Below are 23,447 nucleotides of genomic sequence, written 5' to 3'. Positions count from 1 at the left end.
ATCAATCCTGCTAAGTATACCTTCAATGTTCTGCAGTGGATAGGCGTCCTTGACGGTCACAGAGTTGAGCTTCCTGGCATCTAAGCAAAAACGATTTTTACCAGGTTTACGGACTACTGTTATGCGGTTGCTCCATGGGCTTTCACTCCCTTCAATAACGCCTAATGCCAACATCTTGTCGATTTCATCGTATACAATGTTTTGCATGGCTGGTGATAATGGATAATGCCGGTCCTTAATAGGAACTGTATTTTCCACTAATTTTATAGAGTGCTTTTCCAGGTGAGTTCGTCCTAGCCCGTGCTGCTCGAAGGTTCTGAATTTGCTCGTAACTTCATCCAGACGTTGTCGTTGCTCAGCAGATAGGTCATGTAATACGCGTCGCTCTCTTCTGCCCTCATCCGAGACCATGTCTTTTTCCAATTTGACTAGGTCAATCTCACTCACGGATATGATTTCGGGCGCTAATTGGAATGCGCGCCAGAAGTCCACCCCTAGATACATCTCCTGCTCTAAATAAGGACAGATAAAAAAAGTTATATTTTGCTTCAAATCTCTAAATTTTACGGGCAATGAAACTTTGCCTAACACATTGAGTGCGCGGCCACTTGCTGTTCGCACAGTCGACACATAACGCTCGGTTTTAATATTGTTTTCTTCTAGGAACTCACGGCAACCTCGTCCGAGAAGACTCACTGATGCGCCCGTATCTAATAACCCACGTTTTGGGACTTTATATATTTCGACCTCAGCGAAAACTCGCGGATCCGACCGGCCCGCATTCTTCACAGAAGCTGCGACCTGTTGTCTCAAGGATTTGCGCTTAAGAAATCTATCCCGAGCTTTTTGCACTTTCCGAGATATAGTTCGACGTCCCATAAGTGCGCTTTCAGCGAAGATACGCCGCCGAACTTCTAAGTACCTCCTCCAGCGTTCGCCATACGTTGGACTCTTCTCTTTCGTAACTTTATTATGTTTATTGCTCATTACTGTGTAACAATTATTAATATTCTCTATATTTTCAGGTTCATCAGTTTCTACCGTAGTTTCCGCGGCAATAGGGGTGTTTGTTACTACGTCTACTCGTGCGGGGTTTTCGTGGAGCGCGATTCCCCCGAAATAATCGCGCTCCTCCTTACGTTTCCCGCTGCGTTGCAAATAGGGCATCTTGGCGTTATAACGTCGGGTTTACCGCACTTAAAACAAAAAATTTTTCGTTGAAGCGACATACAATCGGTGAAGAAATGTCCTTCAGCTCCACAGTTCCAACATATAACTGTTTTTTGTTTGCCTCTTCGTTGATGTATTTCCTCCACGGTGACTTGACCCTCATCAACGGGAGGCAATACTTCATCGTCGTCGATCGCGACCACTTCATTCACATGGTGGCCCTTTGTCGCAAAGCTACTAGCCATTGTGCGCTCTCGTCGCGGAAAGCACCGTTCAACCTCATTGCATTCCAGCCTCAGTTGCTCTAACGAGTGTGTTATGATAGGGTATACTATTTTAGCTACCGACTCACGCAGATTTCCCTTTACCAGGCGGATTATTTCGTACTCCGGAATGGGGTTCCTAAGACGGGAGCGCAATGTACCCACTACGTGAAAATATTCATCTATAGTTTCACCCGGTCGTTGTTTTCTTTCGGTTAACTCTCTTAAAATTTCAAAATCGGTGCGGTGAGATTCAAATTGGCGACGAAGTGCAAATTGCAACGTCGGCCAATCGACATTTCCATTGGTACGGATATATAACCAATACCATTCACGCGCTTCGCCACTTAGCAATCTATGGAAATCACGTAGTATGTCGGCCCACGAACAACGGTACTGACCCTGTAAATATTCTAACCGGAATAGAAAGTCCTCGATTGGCATGGAGTCGCGATGACCTTGGAAGTTTATCCCCCACTTTTCAATATTTAAGTCCGATCTAATAGTATCATTATAAGGCCTTGCAATTTCTGGGTGTGAATTCCCTATCCCAGCAGGGGGTCTCTGAAAACTAGCAGTTGGGTGGTGTCGAGTAGCCGGCGGCTCGTGATATGCTAAAGTATAGGAGGTAGCTTGAGCCGTTGGCATTGGGTTGTTAGTAACGATGTTTCGGTTAATATTACCTACGGGCTGGCCTCTTTCCTTAGCCCTAGCTTCTATAGAATCTGTACTCGAATCATGCTTTCGTTTTTTGTTATTTCTATCTCGCGCCCCATCCCCGGGTCCTGAAGCTCCCTGTTCCATAGCTAAATACTGTGTTGCATTCCTAATTTCTTTTAACCCTTCGCGCATCTCTTCCAACAGGGTCTGCTGTGTTTCAGCTACCATCTCCTTTAATATTGGCATAACTTCATTTCGTAGTTGCCATGAATTAACCTGATCAAGCCTTGCATTCCAATTAGGGTTGTTGTTATTGTTAGGTGGTGGATGTGGAAAGTTCAGGGTAGGTGGCTGTACTAGTACCGACTGTGTGATTTGGGCACCATTCGTTTGTTTGGGCATCGTACCCGTGTTCTTTGCCATGTTTTCCGATGTGGCGCTAGCAACATTTTGGTTTGGTAGCCCATGCAACTCCCTATTGGGGTTGTTGTTGCTGCCTTTGGTTTTAATCCTATCAGATAGGTCGATGAATGTTGTATCCTTGGCACTTTGGCCATCTTGGTTCGGGGCGTTAGCGTTCGGCATATTCGCAAATCTTAATTGGTAACGCGTGTTGTAATATACTACAGGTAGCTCCTTCATATAGGATTTCCAAAAGCAAAATTCAAGATTTCGGATTTCGCACAAAAAAAATTTTTTTTTTTTTTTTTTTCCGTGATGTTGGGGGGGGTTCAGATGACTTGAGTTGGGACCAGGCAAACCCAATGATCGGAGCTCAGCCTATCGCTCCTGTGAGAAAACTCATGCAACTTTGTCTTTAAAAAAAAATAAAAAGGTTTGGGGTTTTATAGATCATGTTTCATGCTTCGCAGTTCACACAAAGAATATTTCCTATCGGTCATGATTGATCTTTACTATCGAAGCTACTTAATTACATTTCAAAAATAAGGTCTTCGAATTCTAACACAGAAACTACTTAAAAAAACTTATTCAAAAGCACATAGTTTGTGGGGTTTACGGCGATGCATATAGCCGACTAAAAAAAATATCGTGCTACGCCATCGATGGATTATTGTAGCCGTCAGGTGATACGGTTACTCTGCTGTACTGGTGCAATTAGATCTTGTGAAGATCACCTTTCCAAGCCACCTAGCCAGCGAGGGGATCGCATCCTCCATGACTTCTTAAGAACGAACACCAACAAAAAACATATTTTTAAGATTGAAATTTATTTTTAGTTTCAAAATGAGAGGAGCTGTTATCAAATGAAGTATTTTTCACCGCCTGGTATGACGATTTGGAACCTTCTCATTCGCGGGCGCCATCTTCAATCTTCGGCGCAACACAAAAAAATTTTGATCACTCGCCATTTTCCAAAATGGCGCTTATTTGGTTTTTAAAATTTCGCGCCATTTTATCATAAGGCACTATTATATTGTCGATATATGTATCTATATATGCAAATAATTTTTTAAAAAAAAATCTTTTTTTTTTTTTTTTTGGTTTCACTTGGGCGCCATTTATATTTATGTCACGTACACATATGCGAAGGCCTCTGTGTACCCACCCGTGGTTGGCTCTCAAGGCGGTTGCCCTGGCTAGCTCAGAACTTCGGGTCGCGATTCTTAACCCTGCCGCCTTGAGAAGGGTGCATATTATGGGTCGTTCTTGACGGTTGTTGACATGAGTTCCTCTCACAGGATGCCCTCCCTTCCTTGAACCGCTCCTTTTCCGGTTATACTTACGTGCAGTTCCCTTTTACTCCAGCTCCAATCATCCTAATACCTACGTTCCTCTTATCATCTTCCCCTCCCCCGTATTAAAAACTTAGCTCAAGGTGTGCATTTTGGATTTTCACATAATACTATATAATTATAAAGTTTATTTAGAAACATAAGTTTGGGGTTACATTCATACAAACATATATATCCTTAAAACGATTTTAAATGCGATGTACCACCGCCAAAAGGGGTAAATAACGGGATTTTTCCTGAGGCAATTCGCCCGAAAAGAACCTGACTTCCTGCCTAAAAGAGCTCTCTTAAGAAGGCCTACAGTTTCTATAAGCTGATAATATATATGTATTTTTTTTTTCCAGCTCACCGGTCTTTACTAACCCTCGCCATTAACAAATTTTGGAGGAGTTACACCACCGTGCAATAATACAAAATTTTTACAATCTCACAAATTAACTAAATTTAACAGCACTAATGCTACATTACATGGAATCCAAAACGTTCAATATTTTAAATAAATCAGTCTATATCAGTGCCTGACTGCCAACTATTCCCAATGCGGCCCTTATAATTTTTTTCTTTACACATTCGGAGGGTGATGGCCGTGATTGTCGGGATTGTAGTGTCCGACTAAGCTGTGGCAAATTGGAAACTCCTAATACGGTGAGCTTTTATAGATGGTACAGGTATACCCCGTTCTCGTGGACGCAAAAAAAACTGGTATATCTTTGGGGTTAGACAAACTTACATATCCGATTCTTAGGGTGTATATGCGTGCGGACTCGCTTATGTCAATTACTTTTGGTTATGCTCGCCAGCAAACTTTTGAAATGTATTTTTGTTACCGTATATGTTGAGCCTTCAGGATATTCCACTTCCCTTACGCTCGCCTCCTCACTTGTTGGTTGTTGCTCCTCTGCCGGGAGTTGATCACTGATGGTTAAGTTACGTATATAATTTTCTTTTTTTATTTGATGGCCGTTTACCGTGACCGCGTTTCTTTGTTACGCGTATCTCTCGTGCTCGAGCATATCTTTATTATTTTGCTTGAGTAATAAGTTATCGGAATTGCAAAGAAAAATGATTTTTTTATTTTTTTCTTTTTGCTATCTAATTAGCGCGCGCACTTTTGGCTATTTCTTCGCCACACACCATTCGGACCTTTTTTTATCAAAATTTCACGTCCGCCACAAACTGAATCTTCATTCCAATCTCCCGCTATTTCTCTTGTCTGCCCCTTTTATAGATTTTTTTTTTCTTTGTCATAGCCGAACGTTTCACCTAACGTTTCTTATTATATTCTTTCCGACCAATCACATAAGCGCGCATAGCGTGATACATCTGTCACCCTTCTCTCATCGAACTCTCCAAACACAACCTTTCAATATGGTAACACCCTTTTGGATCGAAAGCTCTATTTGTCATTTTGTTTTATTTGACATTTTAACAACTGCGTGAAGTTAGCTGCGTTCGGGTAAGTAGAATTTGTTTTGATTTTGCCATTCTAAAAAAAATAATTTAATACATTTCTTTTTCTTTTAGGTTCCAGATCGGGACAAGGAGTCCTATTTAACAAAAATCTACAATATTTTGTAGCGCCGCTCAACGCGGGGAACACCCACCCTGACAGTTGTAATTAAAGCAACTCAACTTTCAGACAACTCAACTCCTGTTTGGTATTACGAATTACAACTTATTTCAGTTGAAGTTGAATTGGTGGTGCCAACCTAAGAAAGTGATGATTTGACACATAATTGAACAGCTGATCAATCTGTGGAGAAAATTTAAGCATTTGCAAAAGTGATTTTGTTATTACAATATATTATATGATATGAAATCTATTTTATAATGGCGAAAATGTTGGTGATTAACATGTCGCGAATACGGAAAACATTCGCGTGATCATTCCAATCCCTTGGAACTTCCTAGCAGCAAGTAAGAAAATGTTTAAGTGACAAATGATGAGCTTCAAATGAAGTTATTTTGCAGATTTGAAATGAAGCTTTTTGCTCATTACTAAACAAAATTAAGGACCATTTCAGCAAACGCTTTCGAGGAAAGGCTGTACCCCTATTTTAAAATTATACGCCACACTCAGATTCTTTGCTGATGGCAGCTATCAAAAATGCTGTGGAAATAATTTTGGTGTTAAGACTGGTTTTAGATATTATTGAGGAGCAAGTTTGTGCGAGGTGGATTAAAACCCAAACAGCAAAAATTGTATTTTACTCTAAAACAGGATTCCCAGGATTAGTGATTAGTACCAATGGGACTCACGTTCGTATAATTCCACATATTTTGGCTGCATCCGAACTGCGGCCAGCCTCGTCCAACTTCGGAATTTTTATTTCTGTCGAAAAATATTCACAAAAACCCACAAAATGGCCCAAGGGTCCGAAATATGAGGCCCGATCCATAGTTTTTTGCGAACAGAATACCTTTCTGCATTGGCGGCCTTTGGCCGCGATTTGTAAAAATAACCCTGGGTTGGTCCAACACCTTTCTGCATGGGTGTGTGCAAAAAATTTGGCAAAATACAACAACCACATGAAAATTTGAACCGAAATGAATGTTTTCGACTTCTTAAATCGGAGGTCAAAACGCGTCTTTTGATACCAACTTTGAAAATTTTTGTTAAAAATTAGGTGGTGAACCGTCTTCTAAAACGTTACATTTTTTCAAAACAACTGCAAAATTGTATGAGACAACTGCTAGTCATCAGTTGTAAGATTTAGACGTCTTTGACAACTACACCAACACAAGGTTGTAAACGGTAATGCCACAAAAAGTTGTTAAGACTAGACAACTCAACCGACATTTTTTTTACAGGTTGAGTTGTAATCTGTAATACCAAATAGCGAAATTTCAACCCAACCAGAGTTGAGTTGTAAACGGTAATAGGGGCATTATACAAATTGTGTAAATGATTTTTCATACAAAATTTGACAGCTCGTTTACGCACTAGATAAATTTATACGTTTACACACTTTATAAGGCATTTATACGGTTACATGAGTCCCCTATTGAATTCGCATTAAACACATTACTTACTTACTTATTAATTATTAGCCTGTTTCATAAAAATATTCGTTATAAATAAATGAGTTTAAAAAGTTCAATTCTATCTGAAAATTATTTCATATTATTGGTAAATTTAATAGCCTTGTTTAATATAATTTGATAATTATAATTGAGCTTTAGGCCAGATAATTGAATAAAACTTCTTTTTTTAGTAGTATTCAAAATATATTTATTTGTTCGATATTTCGACTTCAACTTGGAAGTCATCATCAAGAATCTACGAAAAGAAAACAATTAACATCTTTAAACATACATTTCCGTAGCAAAGATACGACTTACACATATGGATATGCATGATCGACTAACCAGAAATTATGACAAGATATATAAAGAAAAATATAAATAAAGATAAATCAAAAAATTATTTCGCCGAAATAAGCAACCCATACAAATATGTAGGTGTTTCTTATTTTTCAAATGTCCCGGGGAATTTTTAAAAATCCCGGGAATTTGGTTAAAATTTGAGGTTTGTCCCGGGAACCCGAAATATAAATCTGGCAACCCTAAGGGTGGGTCCAACACCGGTTTGGAGACCAAATCTATATCCGCGCAAAACACTTTTACCCACAGTTTTTCTTGTGGGTTCGCAAAATAGTCAAAATTACAACAACCACATGGAAATTTTCTATTTTTTTTGCAAATATCTCCGAAAATAAAAAAAAATGTCCAGTTTCCGCTTTCGGATTCGTGATCCTGGGCCCAAAGCCCATGAATTTTTTTTTTCAGTCACAGTCACGGTTAAGGGCCGTTTTCATTAAAGCCGGTAAGCGGTATATCTAATCAACGATTGCTTAACCGCTGATATTCTAAAATGAGAATTTCGTTTTCACCAAGGGCTGGTTAATTTATCGCCGATTACACCGCTCATTGTGAATAAATAAAGAAAAAGTTGCATTGTGAATAGGTAAAACCGTTGATTTTTGTTTTGCTTAAATCAAAGTAAATACTATTTTGTAGTATATAAAAAGTAATTCAAAGTTAAAAAAAAATTGGAAAATGGAATTCAAAGGAAGCAAAAATAAGCCCCGTCTTCCAAATTTTAGTTCAGCAGAGGAGACACTTCTAATATCTTTGGCTGAGCAGCACGCCTCAATATTGGAAAATAAAAAAACCGACGCGGTCTTTTGCGAACAGAAACGGAAAGTATGGGAGCAAATAGATCGCGCTTTTGAGGCCCAGATGGGCGTCAAACGTGGAGCAAAAAATTTAAAGGAAAAGTATGAGAACATGAAACGGAAAGCCAGAAAGTCCCTGGCAGAGGAGCGACAGGAAATATATAGAACTGGTGGTGGTCGTAACCGGAGCTACGTGGACCCAAATACCGAAAGATTAGCGGCGTTGTTGGGCCAGACGGCAACTGGCTTTGCAAATAGTTTCGATAGCGATGGTAAGATGTTGAATATTTCTGTTAAACCAAAATGTATCTAATAATGTATTATTTCAGTTATAACATATGAAATAGAAGCAATGGAAAAGCCAAGAGTGGACGAAGCTTCCTCAGAAATTTTGGAGGAGTCCATGAGGTGCATCGAAGTGCCTATATTTGAGGCAGTTGAGACCTTAGAAAATGTAGTAGAGTATTTTTATCATTTTTCTCTTTAATAAATTTATAATTTTGTAGACCACTGCAACCGATTGGAGCTCGTGGAATCCGACGCAGCTCAAAACGAAACCCTCGGAGAAACTAGCGGTGCATAAGGACGGAAAAAAAACAACTGACCGCCAACAAGAATTTTGGGAGGAGGATAATAAGAGGGCGGTCGAGAGGCATCAGTGGGCAAAGGAAAAACATATGCTCGAAATGGAACTACTCCAAATTAATTTAAAAAAAGCTAAATTAAATGTCGAGTAAGAGGCAACCAAAGTAGCATAAGTCGACGGCTGTGAATAGCGTTCAAAAAATTTAATTTTAATATTAGGGTTGCTCACGGTCTGGTGCAAGTCTAATAACATAGCTTATTTACACAATAAACTTCAAAGGTACATGAATTTTGAAATTTGTTGTGTAAATATGCCATAAATGTTACGTTGTTAGACAATTTGCAAAAGATTATGAGCATCCTTATTTTATTTACTTTTTATGTAGTATTTTTAGATTACATTTACTTTTTGTTTCCTATCTACTACCACGTAGCTCCGGTTACGACCACCATCAGTTCTATATATTTCCTGTCGCTCCCCTGCCAGGGACTTTCTGGTTTTCCGTTTCATGTTCTCATACTTTTCCTTTAAATTTTTCGCTCCACGTTTGACGCCCATCTGGGCCTCAAAAGCGCGATCTATTTGCTCCCATACTTTCCGTTTCTGTTCGCAAAAGACCGCGTCGGTTTTTTTATTCTCCAATATTGAGGCGTGCTGCTCAGCCAAAGATATTAGCAGTGTGTCCTAGCTAAAGTATAAAACGTTTTGCAAAACGAAATTGCAATTTTCCCCAAAAATTACTTCTTTAGATATAACTTCGCAATTTGTTTATGAAAAGAATTTCTTGAAAACTGTACATATGTAAACTCCTGCTCATATAATTAAGGATATTGGATAAAACTTTGAAAAATTTTTATTGAAAATTGAAACTTTTTTATCTCAATTTCAAACAATTTTTTTTGTATGCAGTTTTGTAGCTCATTCAATTTTAATATAATAATGTGCACGTTAGAAGTACTTCAGAAGTAAACCCGAATTTTCAGATTTTTGTGTTGAGTTTTTCTGTTCCATCCGTTTTGATTGAAAAATCACTTTTTGTTCACTCAACACCTTCTACAAAAAAAAAAAAAAAATCTGAAAATTTGGGCATACTTCTGAAGTACTTCTAAAGTACTTCTAAAGTACTTCTAAAGTGCACACTATTATATTAAAATTGAATGAGCTACAAAACTGCATACTAAAAAAATTTTTTGAAATTCAGATAAAAAAGTTTCAATTTTCAATAAAAATTTTTCAAAGTTTTATCCAATATCCTGAATTCTGTGTAAGTCATAGACATTTTACTTATTCAACTTCTGTTATAGATTACGCTATATTTTAAATCAAAATTATAAAAAGCCCTTATGTAAATATACTTTACGAATAACATCCTTGGTATTTATAAAATATTAATCCATTTATTTTATTTAAGCGTATTAAAAACAACTATGTATACTACTATGAAAAATGAATTAAATTAATCCTAACTACCTATATACGTGTACATGAAAAATGAGTTTAACTAAAGATAACTTTGAATACGATGTCTGCGTAAACCTCATACAGCTCATCATTACATCTTCTTCAGTACACACAGTCGGCATTGCGTTGAAGCCCATAGAAATTGTGTCGTGAAAGTGCTTGCGTCGCTGGTCTTTCTCTACCATTGATATCTCGCTAGTGTTTGCTGTGTTTGATGTGTTTGATGTGTCTTAATAGGAAGACAAAAAAGTTCTTCTGGAGATTTATGGTCCTTCCCGTGATGCCAACGGCATGTACCAATATTAATTTAATCATGACTTGTATGAGCTTTACTGCCATATATATGAGCTTCTGTATGTAGCTCTATAAGTTTTTAATGTAGATTTTCATCCAATTCAATTTGCTAGGAATCAGGCACTCTTGATTGTAGGAAATCAGCAGCCAATATTGCATTTAATATAGCGATCGCTTGTACTTTATTGGAGGATGTGGTCTGTGTTATTAAATATTTATTTAGATTTATACCACAATTCTGAATTATAAGTTGATTTTGCATTTCCTCATGCGGTGTTACTAGCGAGTTGGACTGGTGCAGTATGTTCTTTCGATCCTCAACGGACATGCTGTTACTTGAGTGAGTGGAAAATCGTTTTGCTAATTTCACATTTTTCTTCGAGTTCTTGTTGCAAGGCTTGCAAATCTGCATGCAAGTTCACCGCTATGTTTGGAGACTCTTTATAACCTGGAAAAATTTTAAATGTATGTTACTCCTGGCTTTAAAGAGTTCACTTATATACTAACCTTGCAAAATAATCCCTGATCAAGCTCGACCTCATAAAGGAGGCTTCCTGACTTTCTGTCGAGTGGTATTCATATATAGTTTCAGTAGACTCTTCAGTGCTACAACTATCTTCTTCGGAGGGGTCTGCATCGCCGTTTTTCCGAGCGATGTTATGTAAGCGCATACAACAACGACTGCCATTACGGTTTCTTGCGAAATCCTCAATCCTATGGAAAGCACTGGAAAGCGACGTTTCCACACACCAAAGCACCTCTCTATGCAATTTCTCGTACGTATTTGCGACTCGTTATACAAGCGTTCCGCGTCAGTGTTTGGATGTGAAAGTGGAGTCATCATGTATCTATTTACACCATACCCACTATCTCCTAGTATAAAACCGTCTTTAAATTCGTTTAGCTCAAATCGGTGTTTAATACGGCTGTTATTAAAAATGTTTGAGTCATGCGCGGAACCAGGCCATCGACAAACAATATCTCTAATAACGAGATCTGCATCGCAAACTGCTTGCACATTGTACGAAAAATACCCCTTTCGATTTCGGAATATTTCCGCATTTTCTCCACCTGGTGATTGGATTTTCACATGGGTACAGTCAATGCAGCCAACGACTTTGGGGAAACTAGTAATGCGGTGGAAACTACGAGCAGTAATTTCCAGTTCCATATTGGTTTTAGGCATTTTGATGTATTCCGCGGAAAGTTATGCAATTGCTATTGAAACCTTTCTTATGACCCGGCTTGCAGTGGCTACACTCACTCCACAGAAATCAGCTACTGTTATCAAAAAGCTTCCTGATGCATAGAAGCGTAAGGCTAACAGTAGCATTTCTAATGGGCTAAGTGCTCGATTTCTGTATAACGAATCTTATTAATATAAGCGATGCCATTATAAATATACTACGAACCTTTCAGTGTAATTTCGTATTTTATGTTGAAGTTTGTCTAAACACTGGAAACACTTCTTTTGGAGAGACGAAACCTTTGAACAAAGGTGTGATCGTCATACTTCTCAAAAAAGTTTTCTCTAGTTCCAAATGTACGTGGTTTTTTTGTAAAGCGCAGGGAGCCCAAACGGGATAAATTGTCAAGCTCGATATTATGATCCATTATTTTGTTTATAAATTATTTTTCCGCTTCTAGGTTGAATGGCTCGGATCACAGGGAACTCTATATGCCAGGTTGTACACCAAATGTATGTTGTACTTCAATCAATACAAATACCAAAAACATTTGGTGTGTAACAAATATATAAGTACTTAACAATTGTGGGTAATAGTCTAGTTGAGGGGTCGACTGCTAAACGCTACCAAAAATATCGAGAGAGGTGTCAAACGACGCCCCTTGACATCAGTATTAATAGTCCGAAGGCGGAAAATAAATATTTTAGCGCGTTCAAAAGATATTAACGAAAAACCGAAAAAAGACCCGCGCGTACCCCCGAAACCGGGGGTCGGATCCACAGTTGTTGTTATTGTTGTTGTAGCAATGCTTCGCCCCACCTAATAGCCGCGACCGATCACAAATTGTCATCAATATCCTCTAACGGGAGTCCAAGGAAACTTGCCGTTTCAACAGGGGTGGACCATAAGGAAAGGGGTGTTAGAGGCGTTGGTTCCACATTACAATTGAAGGGATGGTTGGTATCATGTGGGGACACATTGCAAGCGGGGCATACATTTTGTATGTCGGGGTTGATTCTGGATAGGTAAGAGTTTAACCTGTTACAGTATCCAGAACGAAGTTGAGCAAGAGTGACACGCGTTTCCCTGGGAAGTATGCGTTCCTCTTCCGCGAGTTTTGGATAATTTTCGTTAAGTACTGGATTCACCGGGCAATTCCCGGCACAAAGGTCCGACGCCTATTTATGGAGTTCACCAAGGACCTGCTTGTGTTTTTTCACTTCATACGGCTGGGTTCTCAGGTGCCGTATTTCCTCAAAATGCTTACGGAGATGACTCCTTAAGCCCCTAGGCGGTGCTGTTTCATCAATCAGATGTCTGTTGGGATGCCCAGGTTTCTGGGTATTCAACAGGAACTGTTTGGTCAGCATCTCATTTCTCTCCCCGATGGGGAGTATTCTCGCCTCATTATGCAGATGGTGTTCTGGGGACATAAGAAGATATCCCGTGGCGATCCTGAGAGCAGTATTTTGGCAGGCCTGTAGTTTCTTCCAGTGGGTGATTTTTAGGCTTGGCGACCATATGGGTGACGCGTAGCACGTAATCGGCTGGCTAATTGCTTTGTATGTAGTCATGAGCGTTTATTTATCTTTTCCCCAAGTACTGCCAGCGATGGGATTTGAGGATTTTGTTACGGCTCTGAATTCTCGGAACAATTGCGGCTGCGTGCTCACCAAAATGTAGATCCTGATCAAACGTCACACCCAAGATTTTGGGGTGTAGGACAGTCGGTAGCGTAGTGCCATTGACGTGGATGTTGAAAATGGTCGACATTTGGGACGTCCATGTTGTATATAAGGTCGCAGAAAATTTAGTCGGTGATAATGCCAGGTTTCGCGAGGCGAAAAAACTGGAGAGATCAGGGAGGTAGCCGTTTATTTTATTGCATAGCGCATCGATCTTCGGATCCATATTATTTTTGCGCAGAACACCTTTCTGCGTTGGCGGCCTTCGGTCGCGCTTATAAAAAATAACCCTGGGCTACGCCATGCCAAGTCCGGGTGTGGGGTATAACCGTGGCGGTGATGCACAATTTTTTTTGTGGGTATGAACACAACAACAATCACATGGAAATCGCCAACTTTAACTGCAAATATCTCCGGACAGGGATACAATTTTTCTTTTCCGCCTTCGGATTATTGTTCTCGATATTAATACGCGTCTTTTGACACCTCACTTGATATTTTTGGTAGCGTATTAGCAGTCGACCCCTTAATTAGACTATTACCCGGCCGCGCTTATAAAAAATAACCCTGGGTTACGCCATGCCAAGTCCGGTTGGGTGGTATAACCGTGGCTACCGCCACGGTGATGCGCAATTTTTTTGTGGGTATAAACACAACAACAATCACATGGAAATCGCCAACTTTCCGCCTTCAGATTATTGTTCTCGAGATTAATACGCGTCTTTTGCTACCTCACTCGAAAATCTTGGCCCAACTTTAGGGTGGGTACCGTAAACTGCACTACTACCGTCGACCCCTCAACTAGACTATTACCCAATTGTGTACGGTTTTATTTTGTTTAATAAAATACACCATTTTCATACAATTTACAATTTTTGTAAAATTTTCCCGTAAATTTTATTTTGAAAACAGCTGACAGCCGTCAAATTTTGCTCGATTAGCAGACATGGTTCAACTATATACAGGTTGGCTCATCTGTAAAGCAACAAAATATGTCTGTTCAAATCGTCAAAATCTGTGTATTTGTGTTGGTGCGAATGGTATGGAATGGAAACATAAAACTTAGCAGTTTTTGTATGTGTAAGTAAAATGTTGCCAATGTGTTGGTTTCATTTTGAGTTTGCCATCTCCTTTTGACAATCCCTTCGACCATGCAATGACATAAATAAAATCAGCTGATGAGATGAGCCAACCTGTACATAATTGAACCATGATTAGCAGATAACCGGCCATCCATCGCCGGTAAAGTTAATCGGGCTTTTAATCGATTGATTCGTGATAACCGGCCATGGTGAAAACCAATTTTAGCCAAATCAGCGATTAAATTCCGATAATGCGGTAATCGGCTTTTATGAAAACGGCCCTAAAAGCCGCTGTGACTGAGAGGTCACAATCACAGATACCATTGTTCCCCAAAATTCACGGGATCGCCAACATTAATAGTGACATACACTTAGTGATAGAACTTTTATAAGAGGTATCGATACCAATACTCGTATAAAATACTTGGATCAAAGTATCGATGCTAATACTCATACTCAGTAAAAGGTATCGAGTATACTCGATCCAAGTGGGTACCTCGGAATTTTTAAATGTAAAATGAAAAATTTCACTAGAAGTAAATTGGAAGAGAAGCTGGGTCTAAATCTTCTTGGAGGTAAATCGCGTCAAGTATTTTAACTACCCAGCAAACACAGTTTCTAACGTTAGAGAAATATTGTAATTTTACATTAGAATTATAATATAGTTTGTTATGGAATACGCATTTTCGGTGGAAGCAGTAAGGAAGGCTGGGGCGGGTCCTTGCCAACCTTACTGTTCCTGCGCCATAAACAGAAAAGAAGTCATATCATGCCTATCAAAACTAACAGCTGTCAAATTCAAAAAAAAAAAACCGATAGAAGCGCAGTGACGACTCAAAACGCTTATAATTCAAAATAAAACAACATCCGGCCGAAGTGGATGTCACGGACAGACGTTAACATTCAAAAATTTAAATTCAAAAAAGATAACAGCAAAAAAAATTTACCGAACCGGACGTGGCCGGTTACCAACGCTGAAAATCAAAATCAAAAAAAAAAAACACTGAAAAATTAAAAGAAAACAAAAAGGCCGAATATACATAGGGGCTCCGCGGATGTTGTTGCGACGCCCGGTGCTTTTGCCACCCTCAAAAACCATGGCCACCGACGCACCCATATTTCGGGGGCCCCTTACCTGTATTCCCTACGTGCCTTTTAAATCAATAAGGACGTCAGTATTCCCATTTATAAACTTTATTAATTACAATTCATTTTGTTTGTTAAAGGAAAACCAATAATACAATTCTTTGTCTGTTTTGCTTAATTAATATAACCCTACAGCTCATGGAAGCAAACCTTATGTTTCTACATATAAAATTTTTGTAAGAGGAAAACGTTAAGGAAGAATTCTAAGCTTTTAATAAGAAACGCTCTCTGTTTTCGCAGATTTAGCTATAAATGTACTATGCTTTCAAACAATTGCAATTGTTGTCAAACTTCTACAGTATTCTTGAGAATGTTCAATGCATTTTGCCTGCATCTGGGCAAAAAAAAAGGTTACTTGTATGTTTTCAATGCGTTTAATTATTTCATTTAATTCTTTTATATGCATTGTGTATACCGCCTAAGAAAGTTATATAATAAAAACTATATTAAAAGCTTGTATGCAGTTTAGAATGGGCCTCATACCATCCGGAAGGCACAGACTAAACTTTTCTAGATTAATTGTCTAAAATGTATATTATGGTTGCGACATCAAATCCTTAACTTTTTTTTTATTTAATTTTAAATTTAATAATGATCTTAAATTTAATTTTCCGATTTGGAGATGCCGTAAATATTATTATTTCGATAATCATAAATAGATGGTGCAAAAATTCAATGCCTATTGGCCGTCAACGCCATAGTTTTCGCCTTTCAAACGTGCGCTTCCTTATAATCTAAGTATAGTTAAATGAACACGCCCTAGGTGTCATATACGTACGTAGTGTATGAAGAATAAAATTTATGGGAAAAAAGATTAATTACAGTTCATATACTTTTATGTACTTCCCTTTCTGCGATTTTGCATGTACATACATTTAGGTATATTTTAAATGATGTTATTTCAAGAATCTAACATGAGTTCATTAAATTGAATAAAAAAAATGTTTGAATTGGGTACAGCTGTGAGCACGAACATAGCATCGAAAATTAATAACAAATGTTTTATGTTATTATCTCCCTTCACTTATTTTCGTCAAAAGTTCGAAAGTGTTCAGAGCAAAGCTTCGTTAAAGGTTCAGAAAAAAACTTTCGGAACCATTACCGAAGAAGCTAATGTTGGAAAAAAAACGTTTACGAAGACCTCGCCGATCTCGTGGAAGGGTTTTTTTTTTCTTTCTAGTTAGTCTACTAATTATTTGTTTAAATTATATGCATGCCCAAAGTTTTTGTTCTTTACATAGTTTTACAGTAAAATTGGATTTATCGTGATAGTGACGCAACATCAAAAAAAAAAAAAAAAAATGCGCATACTAAAAAGCTTGTATTAATTATTATGATTTGTTGAAAAAAATTTAGTGCTAGTTATTCGAATTCATTATGTATATAAAGTTTTCGAAATTTCCTAATCGCATGAATGATAATGCGCATTCTGTTCTGGTGCAGAATATTTGTTCTAGCTGTTCATTACGATCGGCATATCAGATATTTCTTTTACATAAATATGCAGCGAGTTAAATGTTGTAGCAAAAATATAAAATAGTGTTTATTCTTGTCTAATACATACATATGATTTTGTATAAACTAAGTTCGATTTCTTAGATTCAGCAAGGTTTGATAAAAAGACAAATTCTATTTCATCTATCCTACCACGTAGGATAATGCAAAAAGATTGCATCTAAATACTAAACTCAACTGCAACTGAGCTCCAAGGAAGCTAGGCTGTGGTGCACTGAATGAATCCACACGCGTCAAATTTATATGTATGTACTATCCTTACGTATGTGCAAACAAATTCGCAAAGGGAAAAAAAACCCGCCTTAAGTACTACAATTCACACAAAAACAATTTTATTCAAATGCTTAAGTACACTTATATATCTTAGTGGTCTCTTCCTAATTTCCTTCTTTGGTTTATGTTAATTTACGAAATATACATATATATACTAGTGTCAAATGTCTACTGTGTATGCTTCTAAATACTTGGCGGCGACTCACCCGGTGTCTGGTACTTACATAGCCGGCAAGAGTCTGTACCGTGGGCCTCTGCCGGCGTGGTTACTGGTGATATCATTTTTGCTGGTGAAGTTGTCGCTGTTGGTGGTTCTAAATATTGATGGTAGTGGCGCGCGGTATTGGCGCGCTGGGTTGGTAATGTTGGTGGTTATGGCGCGCGGCCTTGGCGCGCAAAGTTGATGGTTGTACGCGGCTTTGGCGCGCAGTGTCGACGCTGTTGGTGGTGCTAAGTATTGCTGGTGGCTACCGGTAGCGGCTAAATATTGATGGTGGTTGGCTCTTGGCGTTGCCTATGACGATTATTGTTACCACGACCAGTACGACCAATGCGAAGTACGTCGTGTTCGGATGAATTTGGATAATCGTAATTGATGACGTACTGCAAATCTTCTATATCTAAACCACGAGAGGCAACATCAGTGGCAATTAAAATATTGGATTTGCTCTTACGGAAGTCTTTCAATACTGAATCACGTTCAGGTTGTGATTTATTTCCACGGATGGAAGTGGCGGTGTAATCTTCTTACGTATTTTCGGTAAGATTTCTTTGACCTTAATTGTTGTTTCGACTAGAATACTACCTTTTTAGTGTTTATGGCTTTTATTTTGAAGTCAATCTTCTTATTAGAAGGTAATTGAAGCTTTTTATTCCTTCCGCGGGTTTTATGGCCTATCTGATCACGTTTTCTTTTTCCAGCTGCCGTAATGACTCTCCAAAAACCAAAAGACCTTTTTTCTTCTCTGAAACTAGCGATCGCCGACTTTTTCTTTTTGTTTCTATACTTTTCATCGCAACTTTTAGGTCCCATCCCCAGCCACTAGACCGTTCCAACGAAAACGCTCCCAAGTGGACCGTAACCGTAGACCATAACAGCAGACCGTTACAAGTTCGCTAATGTATTTCCATTCGAAAACTAAGTTAGAATTCGACTGTGAAACGATTCGAATAACACTAGAAATGCAATCTTATGATCATTGTCACAGGTATCGATATTTGCACGACATGATCACTCATCCATAGTGTTATACAAACAAAATAAAAATAGTGAAAAGTTGTGTGAAAATATTATAATTTGCGAAATAAGTTTTTTTATTTATAATAATAAATACTAGTAAGTGAAAATTAAAAAAGGAAGACGAGCAGATTATTGACGTGCTACTTGAAAGGCATGAAGAAAACGCTTCCTCATCCGTACCTCAAACCAACGCTGAGCTCCATTGTGAATCAAACTAAGTGTGATATCTTCTGGGAAGACGTCAAAATTCCAGTGATTGGATCACCTGATTTGTAATTGACTATCGCTGTCTCATTCTGTATCTCTTTCTATCACCCGCTGAAGATAGCCGGCCCTATGCGCCGCCATATTGAACATCCTGTCAAAAGCCTATTGCACATCCTGTCAGGTAGTTGACAGATAAGATATCACACTTAGTTTGATTCACAATGCTGAGCTCAATCTTTAAGTACGGTTTTAATTTAGTATAATAGAAAAAGTCTTTGAAATATGTTCATTCTTAATACATAAGCTTTTAACAAAATAAAAGTATTTGATATAATGAAACAATGAAAATTCCGCTGGTTCTAAATAATTCAGCTTAATTGCGCATCATTTCAGAGTTCTCATTAGAATTTGACGTTAGAATTCGATTAGAATTCTAATCCTTTTCTCGATATCGAGAACGAAGTCCCCTTTTTGTCGAGAATGCTATAATTCGCGACAGTTTCGCAAATCGTCCTCTAACCTTCTACCTTAGAGAAATACATTAGAATTCGATTCGCTTTCTATTCGTTTTCTAACCTAAATGTTTGTTGGGTAAATAGAACTTGTGTACTTTGCACTGTCATATCTCTACTGGTTGTTGTAACACTGCTTCGCCCCATCCAATAGGTGCGACCACTCCCAAATTGTCATCAATGTCCTCTAACGGGGGTCCAAAGAAACCTGCAGTTTTAACAGAGGTGGACCACAGAGAAAGGGGTGTTAGAGAGATGGTTGGTGTCATGTGGTTGATTCTGGATAGGTAAGAGTTTAACCTGCTACAGTATAGATATCAAAGTTGAGCTAGAGTGACGAGCGTCTCCCTAGGGAGATCGCTTTCCTTTTCTTCCTGTATTTAGCTTTAAGAACGGGGTTCCCCAGGCAATTCCTGGCATAGAGGTCCGACGCTGGTTCTCTTAAGCCCCTGGGAAGTGTAGCCTCATCAATCAGGTGCCTGTTGGGATGTCCAGGTTTCTGGGTATTTAACAGAAACTGTTTGTTCAGCATTTCATTCTCTCCCTAATGGGGAGTACTCCGGCCTCATTGTGTAGGTGGTGTTAAAAGTTAAAAAAAAGCGGCGGTAGAACTCCACCGTGTTTAATTCTTCTGGGTTTAGATGTTACGTTTCTGAATTGAACCGATGCATGCCGGCCCGACAGATAATTTGCGGTCTACCTTTTAAGACTAGGAGAAAGGGGGGACCCTTCCAAGTCTTGCACTAACGGGCCGTGGTTGACTGTATCAAAAGCTTTTGATAAGTCTATCTCTTCTGGTAGTATTGTTACGTACCATATATATATATTGGAAATTTTGTTAAGATTAAAAATGTACAGGGCTGTCATGGAATCCAAGTCGGTTTTGCGTTTTGTCGGAATTACAAACCAATATTGACTTAAATTGGTGTCATAAAACCGCATTTGTTTTGCTCTTTTCGAATGTAAATAAAACCGATGTTCGAATCAGCTGTGTTGCTGTGCACCGGCAATTTTGATGATAATTTTTTGGCAAAATTTTATAAAATACTTGTTTTGTGCATTTAAACAGAAATAAACAAATTTATTGACATCAAAATGGCATCAGCAGTTGTAGCATTTATATTATTGGAAGAAGAAAGTTGCGAGGTCAAAAGGAAAATTTTGAGATCGCAGCAATCCATTTGAGTTTCCAGAGACAGCATAATTAAAAATATCTCTTAATGTGGGTTTCTAAATATTTCTAGTGTATTTGCAGTTACATTGCATACTATCGCATAAAGAAAGAGGCTTTCCGAATGGTATTGGACATCTTTGAAGAACGCTTAACTCGCTCGAAAGTTCTACCAGTGCCGCAACTAGCAGCTACGTTACGATTTTTAGCTGAAGGACACTATCAAAGATCAGTTAGCAAGGATTCTAGCATGAGTGTAGGTAGAAGCACGGTGTCAACGAATTTAGATGATGTGCTTCGTGAAGCCCTTCCCAATATCTGGATGTTTCTCCATAAATTCAGTCAAAATACTGTTTTGCATTCAATTTTTATGTTTTCCCCTATTAAGAATGAAAATATATGTAAATTTACATTTATTTTTATAAAATAAACCTTTATTTACTTACATTTTTAGAAAATACTCAACTGCAACAGAAATACAACTATGAAAAAATGAAATCCAATAGCATTTAACTGATTGGATTGTTTCCGATAGCAAAATCGATATTATCGGATTCTGTGACACCTAAAACCGACACTAATTCCAACCCTTCAAAAAACGTGAGTACTCTATAAATAATGTAAGGAATACTCCTTTGGGAGTATAGGACTGCTCCAAATCTAATATGTATTCATACAAAAAATGTGCTCCAATTAACATTACGATGTCCTAGGAGAGGAGTAGGTGACCCCCCTCTCGCTTTGTTTGTGAGTATTCCATAGAGTACATTCCACAGTACTTTCACTGTAGTACTCCATGGAGCACCCACAGAGGATCATATGCCAAAGTACTAAAGAGGAATTGTGTTGTCGGAAAGAATTATCGGAGTGAATTTAATTTAAAATGAAAGTAAATGAAGAGAGGCAATACAACTTTTATATTTTATACTACGAATATTCTTATGTTATTTACCATTTGCATGAATAAAGAAACTAATATTTCTCTATACTATAGTATGTATACATAAAACCAGTGCGCTGTTGCATTTTATCAGAGTTGCCAAAGTAAAATTTTATTATCAGTTATTTGTATGCAATATTTTACTTTTGGCAACTCTGTTCGATCGTCATCGTGTCGTGATCACTCTCGTTAAAAAACGAGCAATAATCGGCTGATGGTGGTCCGCAAACGCATTGGAAAGGAGTATTGTTAGAGTACTCCAACAAGAAGAAAATGGAACACGTAATCCAACAATTTTTGCAGGGAATTCGAACATTAAACCGATAACATAAGATTTCATGACACCAAAGTAATTTTTTTGTCGTTTTTAAATCCGATTCCGACAACAATTGGATTCCATGACAGCCCTGGTAAGCCCCTTTTCTTTAAAGTACATAATTTTGTAATTAAAATTCAAGTAACTTTCCGTATTTGTGGTCCGATATGGTTTATACTTGGAACAAATATTACATACAGTCCGGTAGAAGTGACATTAAAATTCTTTGGAGTTCGAGCAGGGACAAGCATACGTGGCGCTGAGTATAGTAAAGTCTTTGGAAGGATTATGTATTGAGGACTTAATAGATTGTAACAAATTGTCAGGAAAGAGTCTTTGTAATAATGAGTCACTAAATGAACTAAATAGAACGAGAAATAATAGGCAATTAAATAAAGACTAAAAACTTGAAAATAAAAAAACCAAAAAAAATGTTTAAGTTAAACGGTTTTTTTGAAAACAATACTTACATTAAATAATAATAATACTAAAGCTAGAAAATAATTAGGTAGGTCATAGGCAATAGTCATCACACTCCTTATCAATCTAGGGCGTCGATCAGACAATTAAATAAAAGTGTTGGGCGCGAGAAATAGTATCTAGAACCTACCTAATTATTTTCTAGCTTTTAGTATTATTTCGAGGCAGTACTTGAAAAAAAGTATCGAGTACGAAACACTCAAGTATTTTTTGGTAAAGTATCGATACTACTAAGTACTCGTATCGTTCTATCACCAAAGAGGATAAATATAATCACCCCTATTCTGCATTTCGATTACGTTCCCGTTCTACGCTCCGCTTTAATCGACGTTTGGTATTCTGCATTACGACGGAATCGTAAAGAGAAGAGGAAGAGCAAATGGTTTTTCGAAATCAGCTGTTAGTACGGAATGTGTGAACATTGGAACAAAATAAATTAAAGAAAATTTGTAAAAAACACTGAAAAACGTTTATATTTTATTATCCACGCCATTTTGTACAAAAAAAAGCAATAGAATATATTGCCGCAGTGTTATATTTTTTTGAGTGAAGTGCTTTCATAATTGTAAGTGTGTTTTTGTCGTTCTTTTGACCAATTCCCTGCCGTGGCCACCAAGTTTTGTTAAAACGGATTCCTGCACGAATATAGTTGATATTTTCTGAATTTTAAGGATGCTAATTATTGCACTGGCCTAAAATACTTTATAAAGGTTTATTTATTCTTTCCGCAAGGATTGTTTACGTTTTCGCTTCACCTTCCTCTACGCCGGCAGCTTGCTTTGGCATATAACTGGACCCAACGAACAGACACAAATTATAGTTGTCTATTATAATGGAATCAATAGACGCGGCATTATTTATGGAGTTGGAAAGCAACGCATACGAAAATTGCCAGGCGAGAATGGAAAGGCAAATATTGCGAGATTTGTGTAATCCATTTGAGATGAGTGGCGAATTGCAAGAAATTGAACTTAAAAGTGGTAAAGTTTAATGACTTATTTTCTTATTTAGGTTCAAAAAAAACTTTCGACTTAACAAGGATGCTTTCAGGTATGTGTTAGATACAAACACGTCCAAGGACTTCGACATCGACATGTTGTTTTTGACCTGGAAGCATATAAAAAACAATCATCATCAAGCCTTCTACGTTTCTTAACAATTTTTACTTACATTTTTGTGAAAATTTTGTTATAAATTAATAAAAAAATAAAAAGAAAATATTTTTCCGCCAACTAATTTGCAACTTAGAAAAACGGAACTACGATCGAAATGCAGAATACAAAAAATCGAACGATTCGAAGTTGGATCGAAAAAGATTGGAACACAG

The 23,447-nt window shown here is 37.9% G+C and overlaps 1 protein-coding gene and 2 long non-coding RNA genes across 3 annotated transcripts in view; 2 read left to right on the top strand and 1 right to left on the bottom strand.

Annotated features, from left to right (window-relative positions):
* The window catches only part of LOC137240432 (uncharacterized), a 130,957-nt gene that overhangs the window by 37,571 nt on the left and 69,939 nt on the right, over positions 1-23,447 (top strand). Inside the window, exon 2 of the long non-coding RNA XR_010949730.1 lies at positions 20,839-20,984. This is a non-coding gene — a long non-coding RNA (uncharacterized lncRNA). The remainder of the gene's footprint in view (positions 1-20,838; positions 20,985-23,447) is intronic.
* On the top strand, positions 7,907-9,418 carry LOC137240087 (myb/SANT-like DNA-binding domain-containing protein 3). Its single transcript, XM_067765998.1, has 3 exons — positions 7,907-8,297; positions 8,355-8,479; positions 8,532-9,418. Exons 1-3 carry the CDS (start codon positions 7,907-7,909, stop codon positions 8,760-8,762), a joined length of 747 nt encoding a protein of 248 aa, XP_067622099.1. The 3' UTR covers positions 8,763-9,418.
* Positions 10,083-14,109, bottom strand: LOC137242515 (uncharacterized). Its single transcript, XR_010950270.1, has 4 exons — positions 13,781-14,109; positions 11,779-12,040; positions 10,874-11,724; positions 10,083-10,814 (listed from the first exon to the last, which is right to left on the bottom strand). It is a non-coding gene; the product is annotated as an uncharacterized lncRNA (long non-coding RNA).

This window comes from Eurosta solidaginis, chromosome 2, assembly GCF_040869045.1.
Source record: "Eurosta solidaginis isolate ZX-2024a chromosome 2, ASM4086904v1, whole genome shotgun sequence".
Taxonomy (NCBI): domain Eukaryota; kingdom Metazoa; phylum Arthropoda; class Insecta; order Diptera; family Tephritidae; genus Eurosta; species Eurosta solidaginis.
This window is presented reverse-complemented; position numbering and strand designations above follow the sequence as displayed.